Genomic DNA, 22,956 nt, shown 5'->3' with positions numbered 1-22,956 from the left:
GTGCACAGTGCTTAAATGTAATTAAGCAGAAGAGGCAACAACGTATAACCCACCCCCCCCTTACACATTATTATCCCCATAATCTGACTTTAAACAGCAATTATGTTTGTAAGTATTTTATGCTATTTAAAAAAAATAGTCACTACTATATGTAATTGCTTTTATGTTATATAAGTTTCTAATAGATAACGTAATCTCTGAGAAGTTATTTGGTTGAGAGCCCTCAGTGAATTAGAAACAGGCTTCCTTACTGTGAAATCAGAAATAGTAATAATTGCCTATATTAAATGGAAATATTAAAGTTTAAACCATGAGAATCTTTGAATAATAATACATATGTGCATACAATTACAATGATTGTCTTAGATCAAAGTCCCTGGTTTGAGAAGAAGTTTGATTTGACATTTAGTAACTAAGCCTTTTTCCAAGATGCTGCCTTGACACAGCAAAGCTATATACATATCAGCTGTAGAGGACTTTGGCTTTTAAATGTTAAAAAGTAATAGGAGCAGATAGGTGCCTAAAATACACTTTTATGATAGGAATGAAAAACAGTTTAATAAATTCACATTCATTTTCTATTTGATTGTAAATATAAAGAGTTTTTAGTTATGATGTGCCTGTCTCACAAAGTACGATTACCTAATAAGCACTTTTTTAAAAGGAATTCCTTACTCAACTCTGTGCTTTCTGTAAAATACTGCAAAACGGTGTGCATCTGCAAGTTAAAACCCTTACAGACAGCAGGCTAAAGCTAAACAGAATTTGATTGCAGACCTAACTACGTTTCTCTGTGTTTTGTCACCAGAAACATGTCATGCTAGAATGTGCTCAGGATTTTTTGAACAGTCCATGAAAGGTGACGGGGATGTTAATCTCCACTTCAGCCCTGGCAACTTCACTCAAGTCCTTGGCATTCAGAATCAGAAGATAAGCAGGCTTTTGTCCTGCCCCAGGGCTCACCACCACACTCAGAACTACACCTGTTAATGAGAAGTTAATAAGGCAGTGTTGAATTAAAAAAAAAAAAAAGCCCAGAGCCATAGATTAAATATCATTGAAATAATACAGGAGACATTACACTCAGAAATAAAGAAAAACAGATGACCTGATAGCTTGTTTTGACTCTTCTGCCACCTGGCTGTGTGGCAACCATGAAAGTGAAAGTGTTAGTTGCTCAATCGTGTCTGACTCTTTGTGACCCCATGGACTGTAGGCAGCCAGGTTCCTCTGTCCATGGAATTCTCCAAGCAAGAGTACTCTCCTGCATTGCAGGCAGATTCTCTACTGCCTGAGTCACCAACAAAGCCCATGGCAACCATGAGAGGGATGTTAAATTTTTCAAGTCCCCTAGACTATAAGCTCCAGGAAGGGAGTGACAGTGTCCTTCTTGCCCACCATTGTATCCTGATAGCCTACCACAATGGTTAGAACACAGTAAATATTCATTGAATTCTTATTTAATGAATGTTTCTGTGTTTTTATTTGTGTCATAAGATTTAACACCTGCTCTACTTACTGCAAAAAATGTTGTGACAATCAAATGAAACATATATCAAAGATTTTGAAAACAGTAAGGTACATTATTTCTACAATTTCCAAGACCTAGCTTGGATGCTTACTTCCATCAAACAAAATAGGAACAAACTTTTTGCAGTTTTGACTGGATGCACTGCAAATGTAAAATCACTTAGTGTAAAATGGCTCTAAAACTCTTTATTCTATTCATTTCTCTGTGGTCTCCCATATTTTAATCTCAGAGAGTATCACCTACCCTGCTGTCCCAGCTTTGTAGTTGAGTGTATCTGAATTGCTGTTTTATAGAGTGTTGCTCTGGATCCCCTTTTAGCCTCAGCTTACTAAAAAGAAAAACTAGAACCAGAATCTCAAAGCCTCATTCTCTTGGATCAGTTAGAATATTCAGTTTCTCTCCTTAGAACCCTATTTCTTTTCAGAAATGTATTTGGACTGGAAAGGCAAAACCTAGATAGCATGCTGCTCCTTCTTCCTTCTCGCCTCCATCTAGAGCAGATCCTGATATTCCATCGTGACACCCGATGGTGCTCTAAGCATTTTTCCAACAGTACCTAATGAAACCTGACCATAAGATAAAACTTATTTTCAAACACATTTACATTTTTTAGTGCTGTCCTATTCAATAGCAGGAAGGATTATTTCTGAACATTTGGAAATAATCAACATAACTCCTCTCCTAGTGAATTAACTATATGAACTCCAATGAGAAGAGAGGGTTCAGACACATCTATTACTTTCATTACCGTCATCTTCCTCCAAGGCATCTGGGTGAGAAACAAAGATAGGTTCTGAGGGGTATGAATCAGGTTCTTGCCATACCCAGGTTTCTTTAGTTTTGACGTTCAGCTTACAGAGCTGCTTATAAGAAAGAAAAATTAGTCAATAAATTAGTCAGTCAATATGCTTTACTTGACTTACATATGATTCAAAGTACTGTTCGAATATTAGGAAGAGGGATTAATTACCCTGTCTGGAACAAAGTGATTCAAGCCAAGTCCATATGCATATGTGTAAGGTTTCCCACCATACTTCTGGTAATTGATTTGAGGAAACTCAAATGCTACAAAATAAAATACACGCTTAGGAAAATTCAGTTACTCTCTCTGAGTGGAACATTTTGTTCTCTCACATGTGAAGTTTTTTCCTATACCATCTCACCTTGGCGAGGCCCTGAAAAGAGAACCTCAGGTTCCAGCCAGATGGTCTCGTCACTGCACAGAATTGCAGTGGCAGTTGTGTTGGGGAGTGTGACTAAATTCTTGCCTGTGTCAGCCTAAGAAAGAGGATAACAGAAACCTCAGTGAGCAAGGAATAAAAATCAAGCAGCTGTGAGAACAGTTTCCAAGTTTAGTTTCCTGAGTTCTTCATTTCTTAAGTCAACATGTAGAAGAATCAGTACAGAAAACTCTAGAAGGGCGAGACCAAGAACACAACTGGGAAAGCTGCCCATGTCCATGTCAGTCACTGACTGTGTATCACTGGGAAAGTCAGTGATATATAAAAGAAATATAACCTTGTAGGCCCTTAGTCTTCTCATCTGTGAAATGAGACTGACCTCAAAGAATATATAGGGCCCTGAGGATGTGGTTCTGGAAAAAGAAGTATTTTGCTTCACAGTAACAAAGACTTCAACCTCTAGGTATCCATACAATGTTTATCTCCTTTAAAGTTAGCTATATTTTGATTTTTTGGGGAAAATATCATATCCTTATGTTGTCAAAAAAGAAAACAAATGAAAAAACTACTGGACCTGATGTTTTCTAAGATCTCTTGATACCGAAATTTCCCCCACATCATTTTTCAGATTATATTATGAAAGGAATGAATATCATGAGCTCTTCAAAGAACATATGCATTTAGTTTTGCATTAAATACCCGAATACATGGTGTGTACTAGACTCTATTCTAGGCACTTGTGATATTTCAGAGAACAGAGTTCCTATTGTTATGAAGTTTACATTCTAATTTGGAAAACTATAAATATAGATAAAGTGTTTAGTTTATCATGAATGTGGAGAGAAAAACAGAGCAGAGTATGGGGGATCAGAAGTGTGACAGGTAAGTGATTTATAATTTTAGTAGGTAGTCAGGGTGGGCTTCATTGATAAGGTGATATTTGGGGTAAAACTTGTATGAGATGAAGGAAGCAATGTAGGTATCTGGGGAAGAGCATTTAAGCAGAGAGAACAAATTGCAAAGGCGTGAGGCAGGAGTGTTGTCAAGTGTGGTTGAAGAGCATTAAGGAGACCAGGTTGGCTGTGCTGAGCTGGGGGGAGAACACAGGAGAGGAAGGTAGAGGGGTATAATGGGGTCAGACTGGTTAGAGCCTGATGGGTCATTGTGAGGACTTGGGTTTTTCCTGTGAGCAAGAGATGAGCAGAAGAGTTTGCAAGGCTATCATTTATTTTTAAAAGAATCAGTCTGGCTGTTCTGTCAAGATCCCTTTAAGAATAGGGGATATGCAGGTGTGAAATCAGGGAAACCAGTCTGTCTTGTAGTAGTCTAGTCAAAAGAAAACAATGGTTCAGACTGGGCTAGTAGCACTGAAGTTAGTGAGGAATGGAAGGCAGAGCAGAGGATTTCCTGATAGGTAAGATACTGGATAGGGAACAGGCATGAAATTAAGTGAGAAGTCAAGGATGGCTCCAAGGTTTTGGGCCCAAATAGTTAAAAGTTGGAGTTGTCACAATAAAGATGGGGATTACTGAAGGTGGGATAAATTTTTTTGTAGGGGAAGAGAAGAAGTTTGAGTTTTGTCTTATTAAACTTGAGATATTTACTGAACATCAAAATAAAGACAGCATTGGCAAATAACATACAAGAATCTTGAGTTAAGAGGAAAGTTGGAAGTAGAAGTGCAGGTTGCTTTAAGGCATGAGTCTTTACAAAGGAGTGAAAGTACAAATAGAAGCAGGACAAAGGGCTGAGTCCTGGTGCCCTCCAACATTAAAGGGGCCACAAGACAGGAAAGAAGGGATAAATGAAGGGGCAAGAAGAGTCAAGAGAAGGATTTTATAAGAAGGCAAAATAACAGCATGATAAGCATGAGTTAATGAAAAATATATGACAGAGTGGGAGAATTGTAGAATAATGTCCTGGAGTTGGTGAGGAAGGATGGGAAAGACTAGTTTTGAATAAGATGATGGATAATTCAGTATGAGTACAGATGCTGGTGGGTGGGTAGATGTGGTGGCAGGAGTCTACATTCTTTTCTGATTTCTTTCATTTGTTTCAGTAAAAGAGGAAACAGAGTCATTAATTGAGTATGAGTGTGGAGGTGGGATGTGCTAGAAGTTTGAGAGAGGAGGGTGTGAAATACTTAACTAGGAAAATGAAGTTGGGAGATGTTGCAGTAAGGTTTGTGGTCATATATTTAAAAATGGGCCAATTAACACAATTGTGTATTTTTAGCACTTAATTTGAGCCTTAGAGGTACACACATGGAGTGGGTGGAGAGTTGAATTTCACTAAGATTTATGACTTTGACAAATAAATTCTATAAAGTAAGAAAGTGGCAAGAGAAATGAGGATCTACTCAAGGGGGTGATTACAATGATCATGAAATTTTACCTGAATAAGGAGGTAAGATAAGTCTTCAGAGGAGTGAGAGATGGTGAGCAGGTTCAATAGATTGGAGGTTCTGGTGGGAATTGTAATAGGGTTGGTAATCTTGAAAGGTAAGTCAGAATGTGTCCTATATGAACCAAGGTTATGATAGAAGCACAGTCAAAGGTAATAGCAAGGTCAATTATATGACTTGGGAAGTGAGTGGCTGAGTCAGAATGGAAGACAGAATGGATCAGTGGAAGATGTCAAAGAACTGAGGCCAGGCTGTTGGAAGAATCATCCAAGATGTGTATACTGAAATCACTGATTGTCAGAAGTAGATCAGGGAGGGGAGTGTGACACTGAGCCAAAAGAAGAGGGAGTGGTGATTAGTATGTGAAAACAATAATGAAGGGTTTTATATATATATATATATATATATATATATATATATATATATATAAATGTACACATACCACTTGGGTATATAATTAGTTGAAGTGAGATTTGAAATTGAAAGATTTTAAGGGTGGGCAGAAGGATCAGTGGTTTGGAAGCAGCAAAGTGGAACAAGTGTTCCAACTCCAGGCCCAGTGGTACAAGGGCTGGAGGAGAAACTGCTACCCCTGGAAACTGCTGCTGAAGAGACCAGTGTCCTAGAGAGTGTCAGATTTTTTTGGTAAAAGAGATAAGATGGAAGGAACCTTCTGAGCAGAGGATAGATGGAATTTTTCTGGTGATGTACAATGAACTAAAAGGAAATAGTGAAAGATTTTCAGAACTGGGAAAAGAGAGGAGGTGAGGAATGGATCTTGTAAGATTCCGTGAAGTGTGACCTCGAGGCTCTTTGTGGTGATGTTGGGAAGCAGAGAGCAGCATGTATGTATATATACATATTGATATATGACTACCTAAAGGTGGCAAAAGAAAGAAAATTTTATATATTTCTCTCCTTCTCTGTCTCCATATAGAAGACCTGGAAATAACAATTGATCCAACATAGTGAGTCCTTATGATCTGTAGCACTGTATGAATTAAGAAAAAAAAAATTAGTTCAAATGTTGATGTTGAACACATTACTTATGGGACTGTAACTTTAATGATTTTACTCTGTTGTATCTTATTTTTTCTATTATTAAATTCAGGCTTTTTAATGTAAGAGATTCGTAACATCATCTTTGCTTTCCAAACCAGCACCTTCTTTTCACTCTCCCTCTCACTATTTTTTTTTTTAAACAGATGTGTTTATCCTCTGATACTGCAAACTCAAGTCTGACAGTGTATCCTATTGCTGTATCTGCATATACATAAAAGAACATACATACAAAGTTATTCCTTGTGACATTATCTGTTACAGTCAAAAAATGGAACTGACTCTGTTGCTCAGCAGTGAGGGACTGCAGCATATTGGTAAAAAAGAACACTGTGTGGTTGAAGAAAGTAAGATCTTCAATATATATTTTAAAATGAAAATAAGCAAGGAATAAAAATGTGGATATATAAAGTTACTTTTTGTGTAAAAAGTGGGAATAATAATTCTATATGTTGGTATTTTTTTATATTTTCATAAACAAACAAATGCAAAGGAAAGACATTAAAAGTTACACATAGAAGTGAAGAGGAATGGTATGGAATGGATGCAGACAGAGGTTGGAGTGACACTTTCAGTGCAAACTTTTTTAGATCATTTTGATTTTCTGACCAATTAAATGCACTGCCTATTCAAAAATAAGAAAGATATATTTAAAAATATCACCATTATTTCAATCACTAAACCTGAAGCTTTAGTCATCTTATACTCTTTCCCTTCCTTAGCCCTTCCTTCAATTTGTTTATCTCTTCTTTCTCTAATTTATGATCTAGTTTTCTCTTCATTGCCAAACTTTAAAAGTACAGGCTATAGTAATTGCTGTCACATTGTCACTGTGGTTTGAAACCTGATTTCTGCCTCTCTCCCTATTCTCCAGGAGGTCACTAAATCTGGGTTTTGGCTCCTTTTTTTAGCTTCATTTTTTCCAGCTTGCCTATACGTAGCAGTGGACATCAATGAAACCCTCTCTTGCTTTGTCAATGTGGCATTTTCCTCTCTTAATTGTAACTAGGACCCTTTAGTTATTTTTTTTTCTTTCTTTTTATGATTCCTCTTTTCCTACCACTTTCTGTACATGGGTGTTTCCCCAACTTATGTGCTTGGCTATCTTTTCTTTCAATATTTTCTGGCTGTCAAGTTCCTCATTTTTTAAAATCAACAAATTTTTAAGTTTCTTTTAGAATACATACTCCAAAGTATGAACTTTTGCTGCTAGCAATGTCTATCCTCATATATTTGATCATCATTTCAATGCCAATAACTATTAGCTCTAGATGATCAACAACATCTTCATGAAGATATCTGGTAGGCTTTCATGTGGAAGTGCAGGTCCTTGTGACACAAAGCAGGGTTAGAAGAAAAGAGCTAATAGTTATTGGCATTGAAATGATGATCAAATATATGAGGATAGACATTGTTAGCAAGAGAAGTTCATTCTTCTTTGTTGTTGATGAGAATTATAATGAATATTATTTAACACTTAGTTTATGTGGGGGACTATATTCAGAGATTGATATATATCACCTCATTTATTGATCACAAAAATCCTGTATGGTGGATATAGATAAAGAAAATGAAATAAAAGTGTTAGTTACTCAGTTGTGTACAACTCTTTTGCGACCTCAAGAACCGTAGCCTGTTGGGCTCCTTTGTCCATGGGATTCTCCAGGCAAGAATAATGGAGTGGGTAGCCATTTCCTTCTCCAGGGTATTTTCCCAATCCAGGGGTTGAACTTGGGTCTCCTGCATTGCAGGCAGATTCTGAGCCACCAGGAAAGTCCAGATAAAGAAAGGGGATGTGAAAAGACTAAATGTCTTGCCCCAAATCACACACTAGAAAGCTGGAAGCCCCGGTCAACCTGGGTTTGTCTTCAAGTCAGCCCTTTTACTCATAATTACCCTTTCCTCCTAGTTCTACAGTTTATGTTTATCTCCAAATCTCCTCTGCCTATTGCATTTCCTATTTCCAAAGGTATCAACACTCTAGACACATAGGGTTTTGCATGTCTAAGACTTAATTCATTCTGCCATCCAGTCAAATGTAGGATCCTTTTAATTCTAGCTGTAGGAACGCTCACTTTTGTCTTTCTGTTGCTACTACCACTACACTTTTCTGGCACCTGAGTAATTTAAATTGTCTCCAGTCTCAGGTCCCTATCTTTCTCCTTCACTTCCAATACTACTTACACATGACACAGCCTTATTTTAGAAAATCGAAACAGCAAATGACCTAGTTATTATTTAGTCCCATTTATTTAGGTTTCAGAGCGGGCAACTGAACTTTGGGGTAACTTGCTCATTGAGAGACTTGCTCAGGGAGGCTGGACATTTAGCAGGAGAGACAACTAGAAGAGTCAGTACACTTGATACCCAGTTCACCAACTCTGAATATGTCTTTCTTCTATTCAAAATCCTTAATACCCTACCACCAGTCAAATAAAACACAAACCTTTTAGCCTAGCCTAAAAGCCTTCAAAGATTACCAACCTATTGTTTTAAGTTATTTTCGCCCACTTATCCCACTGTTTTTGTTTATGTTCTAACCAGTTGGATTGCAATCAGTTTTTTATTGTTTGTTTTTTAGCAATCAGTTTTAAAAGGATTTTGAAAAAAAAAGAAAAACAGGTTGAGAGTGAAAACTGGTTTTCACTTTGACTCTGTCACAACTGGATTTTGCTAAGTCATGAGCTTCAGTTTCACTTATAAAATGAGGGGAATTGAATTTGCTAATTTTTAAAGTCCCTTCCAGTTCAGAAATTTTGAGCCTTTATGTATAAACACACGGCAGGAGAAAAAATCCTGAGGAAGATGAAACATTCTCGTTATATCTGAAATCTATGTAGAGGGTGTTTACCTTGTCAATATTCAAAGGAAGTACGTATCTCCTAACTTCAGGCTGAGGAGCCTTTCTGGCATTTTTTTTCACCTCTTCCCAGTTCTCACGTAAATTGGCTAAATATAAATAATTATAAACAAATTCAAATCTGCAAAAATAAGAAGTCAAATGTGAGGACAGACAATTAAAATAATTTTAGAGACATGATGCGTGTCTTTTAAAAGCACAAATGCCTGTCTCTTCTTTAGTCTCCAATCTAGAAACTCCTAAAGACTCAGGTATACTGGAGCCACTTCTGCCCACTCTGGGTAGAGAAAAGAGTCCTGCTTCATGGATATGTTTAAATAACAGCAGCCTTTGAAACTTTCTGCTCTGTTTCTCTATCACCATTCTGTCTGTGTCTTTAGGGGCTACTGTCTCTTTTAGTGACTTGCTGTTCTGAAGAAAGCATGTCTATCTTTTTTTTTAAAAAATCAAACCCAGAGTAGATGCAGTTTAAGGCTCCTCAAAGGATCTTGTTAAATTTGAGGGAAATTAAGTTTAAGTTCATTCATCAAGTCATAGAATCTTTTATTTTTAGGTCTATTTCATGGACCTGAGCACTTTTCAATCATTAACCATGGTTGTGAGGTTCAGTTAGTGTTTCTGATTACCTAAACTCCCTACAGCTTTTTCAATCATATTTTGTGACTTAAGCATACTTTTAAAAGATATAATTCAGATTAAATGTTGAAAGCAGTATCTCTGAAAAAAAAAACACAAAAAAACAAACCTGATTTCCAGGAGCAACTGGAGATGTAACATTTATTCATTCAATGTGCTGTCTTACCCTTTCCAGCAACAGAGATCCACAATCAGAAACTCATGGTCTTCATAGGTATTGATGTGATGAAAGAGGTTAAAAGGAGAGGTCCTGTATTTATTATTGATATACTTTTTTCTTTTTTTGTCAGCAATATGAAGCCAAACCTAAAAGTGAGAATATTTTGATGCATTTAAAAAGAAAAAAAGTATGCATTATGAAACACATATTCTTTGGAATCATAAACCTGACAAATAAATGTAAGACTTACCCCCATGGTTTCATTGGACTCAAAACAATCCATGTAATTGGCTCCCCAAAGACTCCATGAAGAAAGAAACTTGAACAGATTAATTTTGACTGGTGTCTCCACAAAAACAATATAGTTGGGAGTCAAACCAAAACTGTTCAGAAACAGAAATAAACTTGTGAGTGGGAAGGGTTGATGCTCAAACCACAGAGAAATATGTACACATGAGGTATGCTCAGTTATATGAATCAACAGTGCCTACATGAAATTAATTACATTTAAATTTAGGTTTCTGCAAGAAAATGTCATGATCAGGACTGGTATCAAAGGTAGGCAAAGCAGATCTTTAAACTTGAATTTTCCTGAAGATTCATAGCAGGCCTTCGAGTTACCTATGGACGTAAGATGGCTTGAATCGGTCACTGCAGGGGAATTGTACAACGACCTCTGACTTGCTTATTGGATCTTCCTTGTCTGAAATAAAGTGGTTTTAAAAGGCTGTGGAACAGCCTCTTTTTTTAAATACAAAGCATTTAGAACAGCTTATGCGAGCAAAGAAATACATTTCCAGATCTTGATTTTTTAAAGAGTTTATTTCCATTTTCGCAGTCACTGGCATTTCTGAGGGAAATTTCATGTGGAGCTGCAATCACCCAGGAAAATCCAAATAGCAGCAGATTTGGAAAGTGCACTCAAACAGTGTGTGGTAGATAGAGTATAGTGGAGTCACATCTTACTAACTGGAGGTGGGTTCTAAGTCAAGGGAGTAAGGCAAAACTTTAGTATGGTCAAAGTGACTTTTACAATCTCTTAAATTAGCTGTAAAGTTATGGAATATGTGGTTTTGTTGTTTGTGGGTGCTAAGTCCCTTCAGTCATGTCTGATTCTGTGCAGCCCTATGGACTGTAGCCCATAAAGCTCCTCTGTCCATGGGATTATCCAGGCAATAATACTGGAGTGGGTTGTCAGACCCAGGGATCGAACCCGTGTCTCTTATGTCTCCTGCATTGGCATATACCACTAGCACCACCTGGGAAGCCCTTTTTGTGTCAATAGCCCTATACAATAATTCTTAAGCACATTAAAGTTTATTTGCTACTAAGGCAGTGTCTTTAAACCTTAGTGTACACCAGAAATAAATAAAGAGTTTCTGAAAATTCTGAGCATGGGCCCACCCTCAGAGTTACTCATTCAGTCTACCTTAGGTGGGTCTTGAGATTTGTATTTCTAACAGGTTTCCAGGTGATGCTGCTGGTCCAGGATCTAAACTTCATAAATTATACTAAGCAAAACTAAATAAAAATCCATATATACTCAAATAATTCTATTAACAAGATCAATATCAAATTTCTGACAATGAATGGAGGATGAATGTAGAATTCTAAAGAGTACTCTCTTCTGTTTTAGCATTCTTTCTCTACAGTCTATATATGAGTTAAAAGGTTTTGTTTGGGAATTAAATACATATAAAATACTAAATACACTTTCATATACATACATATGTTTGTTTAAAAACTTAATTTTGTCTGGCACATGGATAAGTGCTCAATAACTATTTGCTTGATTTGAATCTAAATTTTATATGATCAAAGTCACATATACACTATATCTTTGAAACACTGTAGAACAGAACATGGCCATATGCTTTTTGTATTTTCAATTTGTTATTTCCTACTATGGTGCTATTAGGTATTTGTTCCCTTGTAGGGTGAGGATGAGGATAGTTTTCTGAAAATCTGAAAGTAATTTAACAGTCCATATAGTGCAGTCCTCATATTTCTGATCTGACATCTTGTATTTCCAGTAATTTTCTCACATTATAGATACTTGTTTTAAGAAGAGTCAAAGTGGTAAACTGACCTGCTTGTAGTGGTGGGATCTTTACAATATTGTAGGCAATTGAAAAATTTTTCCCAAAGCAATTACCAATGTTGTAAACAGTCCCATCATTTTCAATGTGGGGGTGAGCAGTGGCTCCATTGACTGAGACATAGTTGCAAAGGTCAACCTATGGAAAGAAAAGAGATATCACCCATGTTAAGAGAAAAACTGTATTGCATCTTTGGTCCCTCAGTCTGACCTCACCACGACCATCTGCACCTTCACCCCAAGTGCACTTTCTCTTCCTTCTATCTCTCTGGGGTCCTACTTTATTTCAAACCTGTGGAAGTTCCAACTTTAGTGCAGAGCTCTTCTCTGACCCCCACATTGACCCTTCATGCCTTTGAAATCTTTAAGTTCTCTCTGACTGTGTTCTTCTGTTGATGTAGACCATGCATTGCTCTGGTTGGTTATTTTCCTTTTGTATATACAAGCTGTCCTCAAACAGTGATAAATTTTAATCCTGAAACGTCTTTACATTTTCCTTATTAAATTACATTGAACTGCATGTTGATAGTTATTAATTTTCATTTTACAAAAATACAAATTTTATATGATACAACCTAAATACCAAATCCAGTGTCTTACATGTAGATGAATTTGGAACTGAAATAAACCTCAGAATTCTAGTATAGAAAGTCTTAACCTAAATAGACTTCAGGGAAACCATGAATTCCTGGAATTAATGGAAACTTCTGAAGACAGGATTCAGTACTTTAGTTGAATTTGGATTCTCATAAAAAATTCAAAACCATAAATCTATCACAAATCTCTCAGTTTACATAAGGAGAACTTGAGGAGTCATAGAGGTCAAGTGACTTGTCAAAAGATGCAGAGCACTAGAATTTCTGCTTGGGACCTACTCGGTAAAGATTTATTGAATAAATAATCCATGATTATATATTTGTCTAATCAAAGTTCTTTCTCTTTGATTAAGAGAATATGTTTTAAAGCTTAGGGAGTTTTTAGCACTCTCATTTAAATATTAGGCAAGACATTCATTCATTCAGTCATTTGTCAAGTACTCATTGGGCTTCTATTATATGCCAGATGCTGTGTCAGTGTCTAGGAAAACAGAGATAGTCCTTACTTTTGAAAATTTCAGTATTGATTGGCAGTATCCAATACTGTAGCCACATGTAGCAATTTAAATGTAAGTTAATCATAATTAGATAGAACTTCAAATTCAGTTCCTCAGTCACATTAGCCACATCCATGTACTCAACAGCACTTGGACAATGTAGATATAGAAATGTTGTAGAAAGTTCCATTGACAGCACTGTACTAGACAACTGATTGGTTCAAGACTGAGAAAGGAGTACAGCAGGGCTGTCTGCTGTCACCCTATATGCTGAGTATATCATGAGAAATACCAGGCTGATAAGTTACAAGCCGGAATTAAGATAGGTGGGAGAAACATCAACAACCTCAGATATGTGGATGATACCACTATAATGGCGGAAAGCAAAGAGGGACTAGAAAGCCTGTTGATGAGGGTGAAGGAGGAGAGTGAAAGAGCCAACTTAAGACTAAATATTAAAAAAAACTAAGATCATGGCATCTGGCCCCATTACTGCATGGCAAATAGAAGGGGAAAAGGTGGAAATAGTGACGGATTTCTTCTTCTTGGGCTCCAAAATCACTGCAGACCGTGACTACAGCCATGAAATCAGAAGACAATTGCTTCATGGCAGGAAAGAGATGACAGGCCTAGACAGTGTGTTGAAAAGCAGAAATGTGATTCTGCTTACAAAGGTCCGTATAGTCAAGGCTATGGTCTTCCCAGTGGTCACATACGGTTGTGAGAGCTGGACCATAAAGAAGGCAGAATGCCAAAGAATTGATGCCTTCAAACTGTGGTGTTGGAGAAGACTCCTGAAAGTCCTTTGGACAGCAAGGAGATCAAACCAGTCAATCTTAAGGGAGATCAACCCTGAATACTCACTGGAAGGACTGATGCTGAAGCTGAAGCTCCAGTATTTTGCTTATCTGACATGAACAGATGACTCATTGGACAAGTCCCTGATTCTGGGAAAGATTGAGGGCAGAAGAGGGTGTCAGAGGATGAGATGGCTGGACAGCATCACTGATGCAGTGAACATGAACTTGGGCAAACTCCAGGGGATGGTGATGACAGGGAGGCCTGGCATGCTGCAGTCCATGGGGTCGTAAAGAGTCAGACACGACTGGGTGACTGAACAACAACACTAGAACGATGAGCTGGAATAAGTGTAGTAAGTGCAAAACCATATCTGTAAAGAAAAGCCATTTAACCCAAACTGGGAGATTAGGTAGGGCTTCCCAAGGGCAATGACTCCAACTCATGTTGAAAGATGAATAAAAGTCAGTCAGATGCAGGATAACAATGTGTTCCAGGAAGCAGGAACCTTACTGTAAAGGCATAGAGTTGTAAATAGTGAATGCTGCTTGGGGAAGTCTAGATGGCTGTGGTGAGGAGCACACATGGAGAAGGAGAAATAAAAGTGGGCCAGCCACAAAGGTCTGTGTTTTAACTTTATCTTGGAAACTGTGGGTGCACTAGATGGAATAGCACATTTATACTTGCATTTTAGAAAAAAATTGCTTCTACTGAATTAAGGAAGCTGTATTTAAGGGAATCAGTCTGGAAGCAAAGGTACTTGTTAGCAGGCTATTTCAGTCATGGTAAACAAATAAACAAACAAAAAAACCCTCAAATTTTTAAAACTACATTTTTATATGAAGTTAGGGTATAGTGCTGCTCACAATGAAACCTGACTCCTAATAAAGTCTATTCTGGAGCCATACCATGAACTTCACACTTCCAATTAAATTACCATGGCAATCTGATACACTGTCAAAGTCAAGTGAGTAGTTTAGAAACTTAGTTTCAGAACTTCTGTAAATGATCTACACACACACTCATATGTGGTTACAAACATACATCTAAACCAAGAAAAAGCTGCTGAGAATATGTCAAACCTTAGTAAACAGTCTGTGGGATTATAAATCAGCCTGTAGTATTGAGACCCAGTGTTGTGACTACTTTCCTTTCTATTCCTATTACACTCAGTTTCTCCTTTTGGTCTTCGGTTCCACCAACTGGTCTTCTAGTTCTTTTGCCCTCCCATTCAGCTTATGCATAGCTTCCAGATTAAATAACCTAAAGCTTTGCTTATACCACTTCTCTGAACAAAAACTTTCAGTAGTTTACCATCAACCAAACAACTTATTCAAAATTTTTGTCAATTATTCAAACTTCTGGTTTCACTCTACCCTTGACATGGCATGCTCTGAACACTAGTTTGCACCAAAAGTGCTATTGTCCCCTAGTGGGGAAGTGGAAATGTTGGGGAGCATTTGGGGTTTGTGCAATGATTGAGGACATGTCTGGTGTTTAGTGGGTGAGACCAGGGATGTCAAACCTCTTCAATAGGTGAGAAGTCCCCATAATGATGAAGTGCCACCGGCCCAATGCCAATGCCACCTCCATTGAGAAATACTGCAATTCTAGCCAAAAAAAATTATTCTTTATTCTCCAGTTTCCCACCTGTATTCATTTGGTCATGGTACTTCTTATATCTGAAATGCTCTTTTCCCAAATTCAACGAAGTTTTGCCTTCCCTCTAATTTCTAACTCAAATACGATACTTTTAAATCTTCCTTGATCTGCCCCACTTCACACACCTCAACACTGCTAGAAGTAATCTTTATATGCACTTCCATAGAAGGTTTCCTTCTGTGAAAGGACTTACTATATTCTGTGTTCTATTATAGTTAAGTAATATATTAATTGATTTCTCCACCTAGATGTTAAGTGTTCTGAAAGCAAGAATGATGCCTTGAAAACACTGGGATGACCCAGAGGGATGGTATTGGGAGGGAGGTATGAGGGGGGTTCAGGATGGGGAACATGTGTACACCCGTGGCAGATTCATGTTGATGGATGGCAAAACCAATACAATATTGTAAAGTAATTAGCCTCCAATTAAAATAAATAAATTTATATTAAAAATAAAATAAATTAATTAAAAAATAAATTCACAAAGCAAAAAAAAAAAAAAAGAAAACAGCTGCAACTTAATAAACATTGGTTGAAAATGTAGATCTGTCTTACTGAATGCTGCACTGAGACTGCCTCATATCTCAGCAAAATTTATCACTTTCTAATATTGCTCATGTCTTTCTTTATGCTTTTTCATTTAAGGTATGGCTTTTATTTCTAACAAGAAGTTCTATAAGAAGGTGTAAAATTGATGCAACACACTTTCTTAGAACCATGAATTTAATCTTTTCAATATTAAATGTGCCAGTTTCATGCTAGCCTATAAAAACCACGAAGAGCAGGGACCGTGTTGTCTTACTCACTGGTGTATCTTTTGCATCTAGCATACATTCTGGTACATGGAAGGGACTTAATACTTGTGTCACCAATAAATATGTTAGGCATTTTATACAGTTTTCCTCTAATTAACACAATAAATATTTAAAATTTCACAGATGAGAAGAAAAGTCTGCCTTATGTCACATAGCTAGTAGTTGATGACAAAGCAGGGATTTGAAACTTAATCTATCTGGCTCTCATATTCTTCCAAACAAAATGTACAGTGTACTTAATTCTAAAGTACAAATTCTAAATTCCTAAGCAATATCTTTTGAGCACTGTGTCCTACCTGCTTAATTGTTTCCAAGGTCTCAGGATTAATCTTTGTAATGAAGTTGGTCTCTGTGCAGGCATAGTAATCTTCCCCCACTGGGTAGATATTAACAAGGGCATTGTCAGTAACCTCCACTCCTCGGAAGTAAGAAAAAAACCTATAGAAGCAAATGGATTTTTTAGTCCAGTAACTTTCAAGCCATGAGAGAAAAATGGCTAATGTAAAATGTCTTTAATAACATGCAGTTGGGTTTCAGAAACCTGGAAAATATATTCTTGCAGGGATCTGGGAAAGCACAGGTGCCAAATTCTGTTATGACGATCCTTTTCTCAGTCATTGCCCGTACGTAAGCATCAGTGCGGATGAACCTGAAGGACATTGAGACATGGGAAAGGCCACAGAGAAGGGGAATTAGTGTAGTCCCTGGGGAGCATAGAAGGTCATTCATGTGCCCTTATCAAGAATCATAAATTCACAACATGAAGAATGAAGAGTTAAGTCACTTTCTTGGGGTGACTGAAGGAGAAGGAGACAATGTGTCATGAGCTTCAACTATAAACTTCACAGTGACAGATGAGGAAATCAAGGCTCAGAGAAGCTAATGATTGGCATATATAGCCTGAGCCAGAAAATATGACTTTTTCATATCATACTATGCAGCCCCATGGATAGTTCAAATTGGGCCTCTGACTTCCTGTGGCCTATGACTCACCAGCCTACACTGAGCAGGGAGGTATAGAACATGGTGTGCTGAATTAGATTTCCTTCAATCTTCCTTATATTCCTCTAGTGTTTTTCTTTAATTTAAAATTTTATTTTGCTACTTTTAAAAGTAGATATTTTTGAATACAGTCTCTTACACAGGCAGACCTCCTCAACCATATCCCAGACTAGAGAGCATACGTTGCCTAGGGTTTCTCATGTGGAGAGCCAATTAAAATTTGATTTTGTACTTTTGTGAAGAGGAAAAAGTACCAAGGTCTTTAGAAGGCATATAAAGGCTTTCTCTGACCTCCAAAATAAGCTTTCATAGCTAAATTTTTGCTTGACCTGATCTGTTTCTCTTCTAAAACAGTCCAAGTTATCCCAACTACTTCAAGACTCCATTTATTCTTGCTTTTGATGTCTCTTCAGAATGCCTGAAATCTGTGGTGATCAACAAAGCCACTAACAGGCCTGAATATTAAAACATAAAACAAAGTATTTATTGTGGTGCTAATGAGTCTTTGTAATGAAGTTGGAGTGATGGCTTAGGGCCTCAAGCCTTTTAGCAACCATCTCCTGTTTTTAGAAAACTTATTCCTGGTATTATTATGACATATTTGGTCCTTGCCTGCTCTGTGACACCCCCTCCCTCCTTCCCATTGGCCTTTATGATTATAAAAAAGGAAAGAAATCATGCAATACATGGTCTAATAATAATAAAATGACTATTATTATTATTAAATGCTTCTGATGGACTAAGCACTGTGTTCTCATTTTATCCTTGTAATAAACTCTGAAGTAAATTCTTTTACTTCTCCCATTTTTATAGATGACAAAACAAAGAAATAGAAGTTAACAACTTGCCAAAGGGCACCCACCTAGGCAAATGGTATCTAGGGCATATAGGATTTGATGCCAGGCATGTCAGACCCCAAAGCCCTAGTTCTTTGCTGTTTCTTTATCCTGTCCTATAGGTCCCAGGTGTCCATGCAGACTCATGGCCCAGGAGGATTCTGAGTGGAGGTGAGTATAAAGTCTCCTTTTGGGTTCAGGAGGTTAAAAAGTACATGCAAGGAGGAGCTGAGCTAGGCCCCAACCCTAGGAAGGGGAGTGGAACCTAGTGTTCTTTACCTTCTGTGGTATGTGACATGTCCTTCTTTAAAGTCAAACTTGTGCAGGAGGGCTTGCCCATCAAACAGGTGGTAAAATGGTTCCGATCCAACCTCAAAGAGTCCTGGCCCACATCGAAGGAGACTGCCGGTTAGCCAGAGGGGGATCCTGCCTGTGAAGAAAGCGAGACACAGAATCTTGTTTCTTATACTTGCTCTTCTCACCCCTGGTAAGGAGCAGTGATTATATAAGCCATCTGGATGGGCAGTCTTTTACTTCTAAAGCTGGCAGTGATTTCCATCCCCAGCTTTCATGTGGGGTAGCTCTCAGGAAATGCCTGCTGGCTGACTCTCTTTTTTCTAGGGGACCAATGGTGGGAAATGTGGCAGCATCTCTGAGTTTAAACAAAAGGTTGGAAGGAGACACGGAATAACATCTGGAATGGAAAGGGATTCTCCATCTAACAGATTTTCCCAGCTACCAATACATTTGCATTTTTACCATCTTACTTTTAAGAAAAAATTTCAAATTTCTTGATACAGGAGGGATGGATTAGAAGTAGAGATCAAGATACTAAAAAAAAGATGTGTCGATAGAACAAACCATTTCTGTGAAAAAATAGGATACTGGCTTTTAAAATATAGAGCTAAATTCCTTTGAGAATATGGCTATTGTCCAGATAAAGGTCACCTTGCTGTAGCAGAAAGTACACAGGGCTGTCAGAGACCTGAATTCTGGTTCAGGATTTGCTGTGTGCTATCTCTGGCCCTCAGTGTCCTTCTCTGCAAAATGCGGGACACACAATAAAGGTTTTAAGGCCATTCAGTCTAAACAGGTTGTGCCCTTTGGTCCTTTGAAAGTATAGCATATGGCAGTATTTGTTTAATCCTTGTCAACTCTCCAACCCGAAATGTATTATTTCATACAGCTCAGTTTCAGCAGTCCACTTTATACAGATTTATATTTCTGATAAAAATTTGAAAAGAAGACATGGCTCAGCTAAAAGACATACCATTAATTTGATTGCTAGCATCTAGACTGTTAACATCAGAATCTAGTTGAGAAAGAGCATTGGGTTCATCTTTTCTATTTTCCAGAAGAGGCAATTGGGAGGAGACAGTTTAAAGAAGACAAAGGTATAGTTCCAGTAGTTAAGGAATTCCAGTTAGGTAGCATTTTTTAAATATATATTTTAGAAAAGTAAAGAAAAGAGGAAATGGGTTCTTGGTATAAAAAGCCCAAATCTCCAGATTCCTCTATTTGTAGCCCACAGGGGTACCTATGCTGAGAGATGCCAATGAATAAGGAGACAGCAAAGAGAGATGGCTTTCTCGACAAAAAAGAGAAGATGGCTTCAAGAAAGCTGAGACCAACCTGTAACATGGGCTGTGAGCGGTGAGGATAGTTCCTCCACAGTTTCAAACAGTTTCTTGTAACCACCAGCTGGATGTTCAACTCTGAAATGGTGGAATATGAGGAAGAAGTTCATGTGGAATCTCAGGGAGTCCATGGAGACAGAGGCAGAGCTCCAGGAGAAAAGATGTCCTCTACTCAATGCTGGTGTGTACTGCCAGTCTAGCCGGAGCTGGGAGTACAGTGTTTTGGGAGGAGATGTGGTGGTGGTAGAAACCGGGGAAAGGTGGCAGAATGTATCACGTTGGCAAAGGGGCCCAGGTTAGTTTTTCTCCTTTGATGACAAGGAAAATGACCTCCCTTTTAACATTACAGTTGACTTGCCTTCTGCAGTTTTCCCATATTTCTGAGGACGAGTCAACAAATCCCATTATCATTGTCACTTCTCTTCCTGACCAAGTCCTTCTCACAGAATTATCCTACCATGTCAGTACCCTTAGCTTACTGCATTATTCATTCTTTTGACTCCCAGACAGTCACATTCCTCTCCCTCTTATGAACTGGGAGACCGCAGGTTTTGGGGTCAATACCTCATCCTTTGCTATTCATGCATATTATATCATCTCTTCCCACTGTCTTATTTTGTCACCAATCTCCAAGAGCTTCACTACATTTTAAAAGTAGTCAGACAAGAATATTTAGGTCATATATACATATATATATTTTTAATGTTCTTCCTTCTCACTTTGGCTCATTATATAACTTCTTAGAGTGAGAGCTCTGACAAGACTGCCTAATTTAGGCAGTTATCTTTTATTAAGCATTTACTATGTGCCACATACCATCAAAAGGAATTTATATGCTCTTCATTCATTTAAATATCACAGCACCAAAATGAGGTAAGTACTACTTATCCTATATATGGAAAAGCCTAGACTTTAAAAAGTAATTTGCCTAAGATAACACAGTTAGGAAATGACTGGACAAGAAGTGGAACCCAGGTCTGCCTCATTGAATCTTCATGCTCACTACTGCTTCCAAGGACCATTCCAAGCCATAAAAATCCCACTGTAACTTAGATCTGACTTCTAGATATTTGCTTCAATATGTATATAGGAGGAAACAAACTCTCCCACCAAGACCCAAGGCTTTCCTTAAATGGATCATCAGTTGTCTTTAGGAGTTCTTGAAATAGCTCATTTACCATCAACACACTAAGGCATTAATAAAAAAAATCTCCCAGAGATACTTACTGGCTGGACATTTTCTCTCAGTAGAGGATTGAGAGTTCTGGCACCAACTGTGGAGTGAGGAAGCAAGTCCTCAGCCAGGGGCCTTTATATGCCTTCTAAATCCCCCTGAAAGGAGCGATGGCTTTGGGAACCTGTTCCCACCCTCCTCAGCTGAGAGAGGGAAAACAGAAGTGGCTTTCAGCACTCAGATACTCCTGATACTTGAGCATTAATTTGGGCTGGCTGCTCGCTTAATTGTTTTTTGGCCATCTTCCAGAGACCTCAATCCTTCCCAAAGAGAACAAGAAGTGGATTAGAAAGAAAGGAGTTGTGTGGTAGTGGCTAGCATCAGGCCTGAGCTGATCCGTGTCACCCCATGGGAACCTGGCATCCTTCTCTGGTGCCCACCTCCCTCTTCTTCTATGCCCTCATCTTTATCCTCATTCACTATTCTTTCAATTACTTATTTTTGAAAATATCTGTTACTCATTGTCTATGGAGTAGGCATGGATAAGCTATCTCTGTCTTCACAGATCTTGTATCTCTGCAAGAATGACAAGAAACTAACAAGCTATTCTGTAAAATTTTATCAGTGCTATGATTGGAGAAGTATGGAGTGTTATAGAAGCACACTGCAGTACCTCTCACCCTCTTTGGTCACCTTTTTGGTCCCTTTCAGGGCCCATTTCTGACCAGGCTGAGGAATTCAACTGTGTTCTTTTGATGTGCTGCAGATGAACCCCTTTTGATATCCTTGCTTGTCACTAAAGCGTGCCTGAACTCCACGTCATCTTCCTATTCCTTGGTACATATGCTGCACTCAGAAAGTAAATAGCAATATTCCATTCATATTTCCACACTCTTTTCATTAAGCCTCAATAGTTTGTCAGCACAAATGTGGGACTATCCAAAGGGGTCCCCAGGAACATACAAGATATATGCTATACCAGCTGATAACTTTAACATTTTTAAGAAACTCATTAACTTATTAACCTGTTAAACTCATTAAACTATTTAACTCATTTAAATATTAATAAGTGGTTAGGCTACTTATCCTCAAGATCTTCAACAAACCTATAAAGCAGTATATCTGAGCACGCTCCAAGATAGGTGACAAAACCTTACTTTCCCAGCATGTTTTGCAGTGAAGATTCAGGCATGTGACTTGGACTCCATCAATCAGAGGCAAGGGCAAAACTCTTAGTGGTAGCACTCAGTGCCCAAGATCAGGGGTATCTCTATTCATCCAAGGCATCATGGTGTGGAACTATTCTACAGTGGGGCCTGGAGCATTATCACTGGCCTGGTAGTCTCCAAGTCTCATTTTTTAGCTATCCTGGAGATTCTATTAGCTATCTAGTATTTAAAATTTGTGTGTGCAGCTTTGATTAACTAGAGGTAGTTTTACTATTTATAACTAAGAACTCTGTATCTAGAAAATGATGATAATATAGGATACTATAGTATCACATAGAATGAACATCTGTATTGATGTATGGAGGATTTTTGAGAATGTATCTAAGATGAGATAGGAAGAATATATAATCATTAACCAGTCAAAGTGCAGGGAGAAGAAAGTTTAGGAACAGTCTTGAGGAATTTACAAAAGTCTGGAAGTGAGCAAGATTTGGGAAAATGGCAAGAGATGAAGTTAGACTAGAGATAATCATAGGCCAGATTTTGCGGAGCCCTGTGAACTATGAAAAGAAATTGATACCCATATCATGAGAACAGAGGGAGTCACTGAAATATTTTACCCAGGAGAGTGATATGATCTGATCTGCCTTTTATTAAGACCATTCTGATTACATTGTGGACAATATGTTGGAATAGGAGACTTTGGCAATATAAACTAGAAAGTGACCAAATAAGTGAAGGTAGTTGATGAAGGGGAATGGGTTGGCAGGGGGGTGGGGGGTGGGAGGATATGAATGGTCGGATTCAAGAACTATTTCAGAGGAAGACTGATAAAACTCTG

At 37.9% G+C, this 22,956-nt stretch overlaps 1 protein-coding gene across 1 annotated transcript; it reads right to left on the bottom strand.

Moving 5' to 3' along the window:
- Positions 1 to 831: 831 nt before the first annotated feature.
- On the bottom strand, positions 832 to 21,010 carry RPE65 (retinoid isomerohydrolase RPE65). The gene is made up of 14 exons (XM_055586925.1): positions 21,000 to 21,010; positions 19,768 to 19,850; positions 18,415 to 18,565; positions 16,839 to 16,946; positions 16,594 to 16,735; positions 11,921 to 12,068; positions 10,453 to 10,534; positions 10,082 to 10,214; positions 9,838 to 9,977; positions 9,027 to 9,156; positions 2,695 to 2,809; positions 2,502 to 2,596; positions 2,280 to 2,391; positions 832 to 983 (listed from the first exon to the last, which is right to left on the bottom strand). Exons 1-14 carry the CDS (start codon positions 21,008 to 21,010, stop codon positions 832 to 834), a joined length of 1,602 nt encoding a protein of 533 aa, XP_055442900.1.
- Positions 21,011 to 22,956: the final 1,946 nt, after the last annotated feature.

Source organism: Bubalus kerabau, chromosome 6 (assembly GCF_029407905.1).
Source record: "Bubalus kerabau isolate K-KA32 ecotype Philippines breed swamp buffalo chromosome 6, PCC_UOA_SB_1v2, whole genome shotgun sequence".
In the NCBI taxonomy this organism is placed as follows: domain Eukaryota; kingdom Metazoa; phylum Chordata; class Mammalia; order Artiodactyla; family Bovidae; genus Bubalus; species Bubalus kerabau.
Note: the sequence above shows the minus strand (reverse complement) of the source record. Positions and strands in the feature narration are given on the sequence as shown.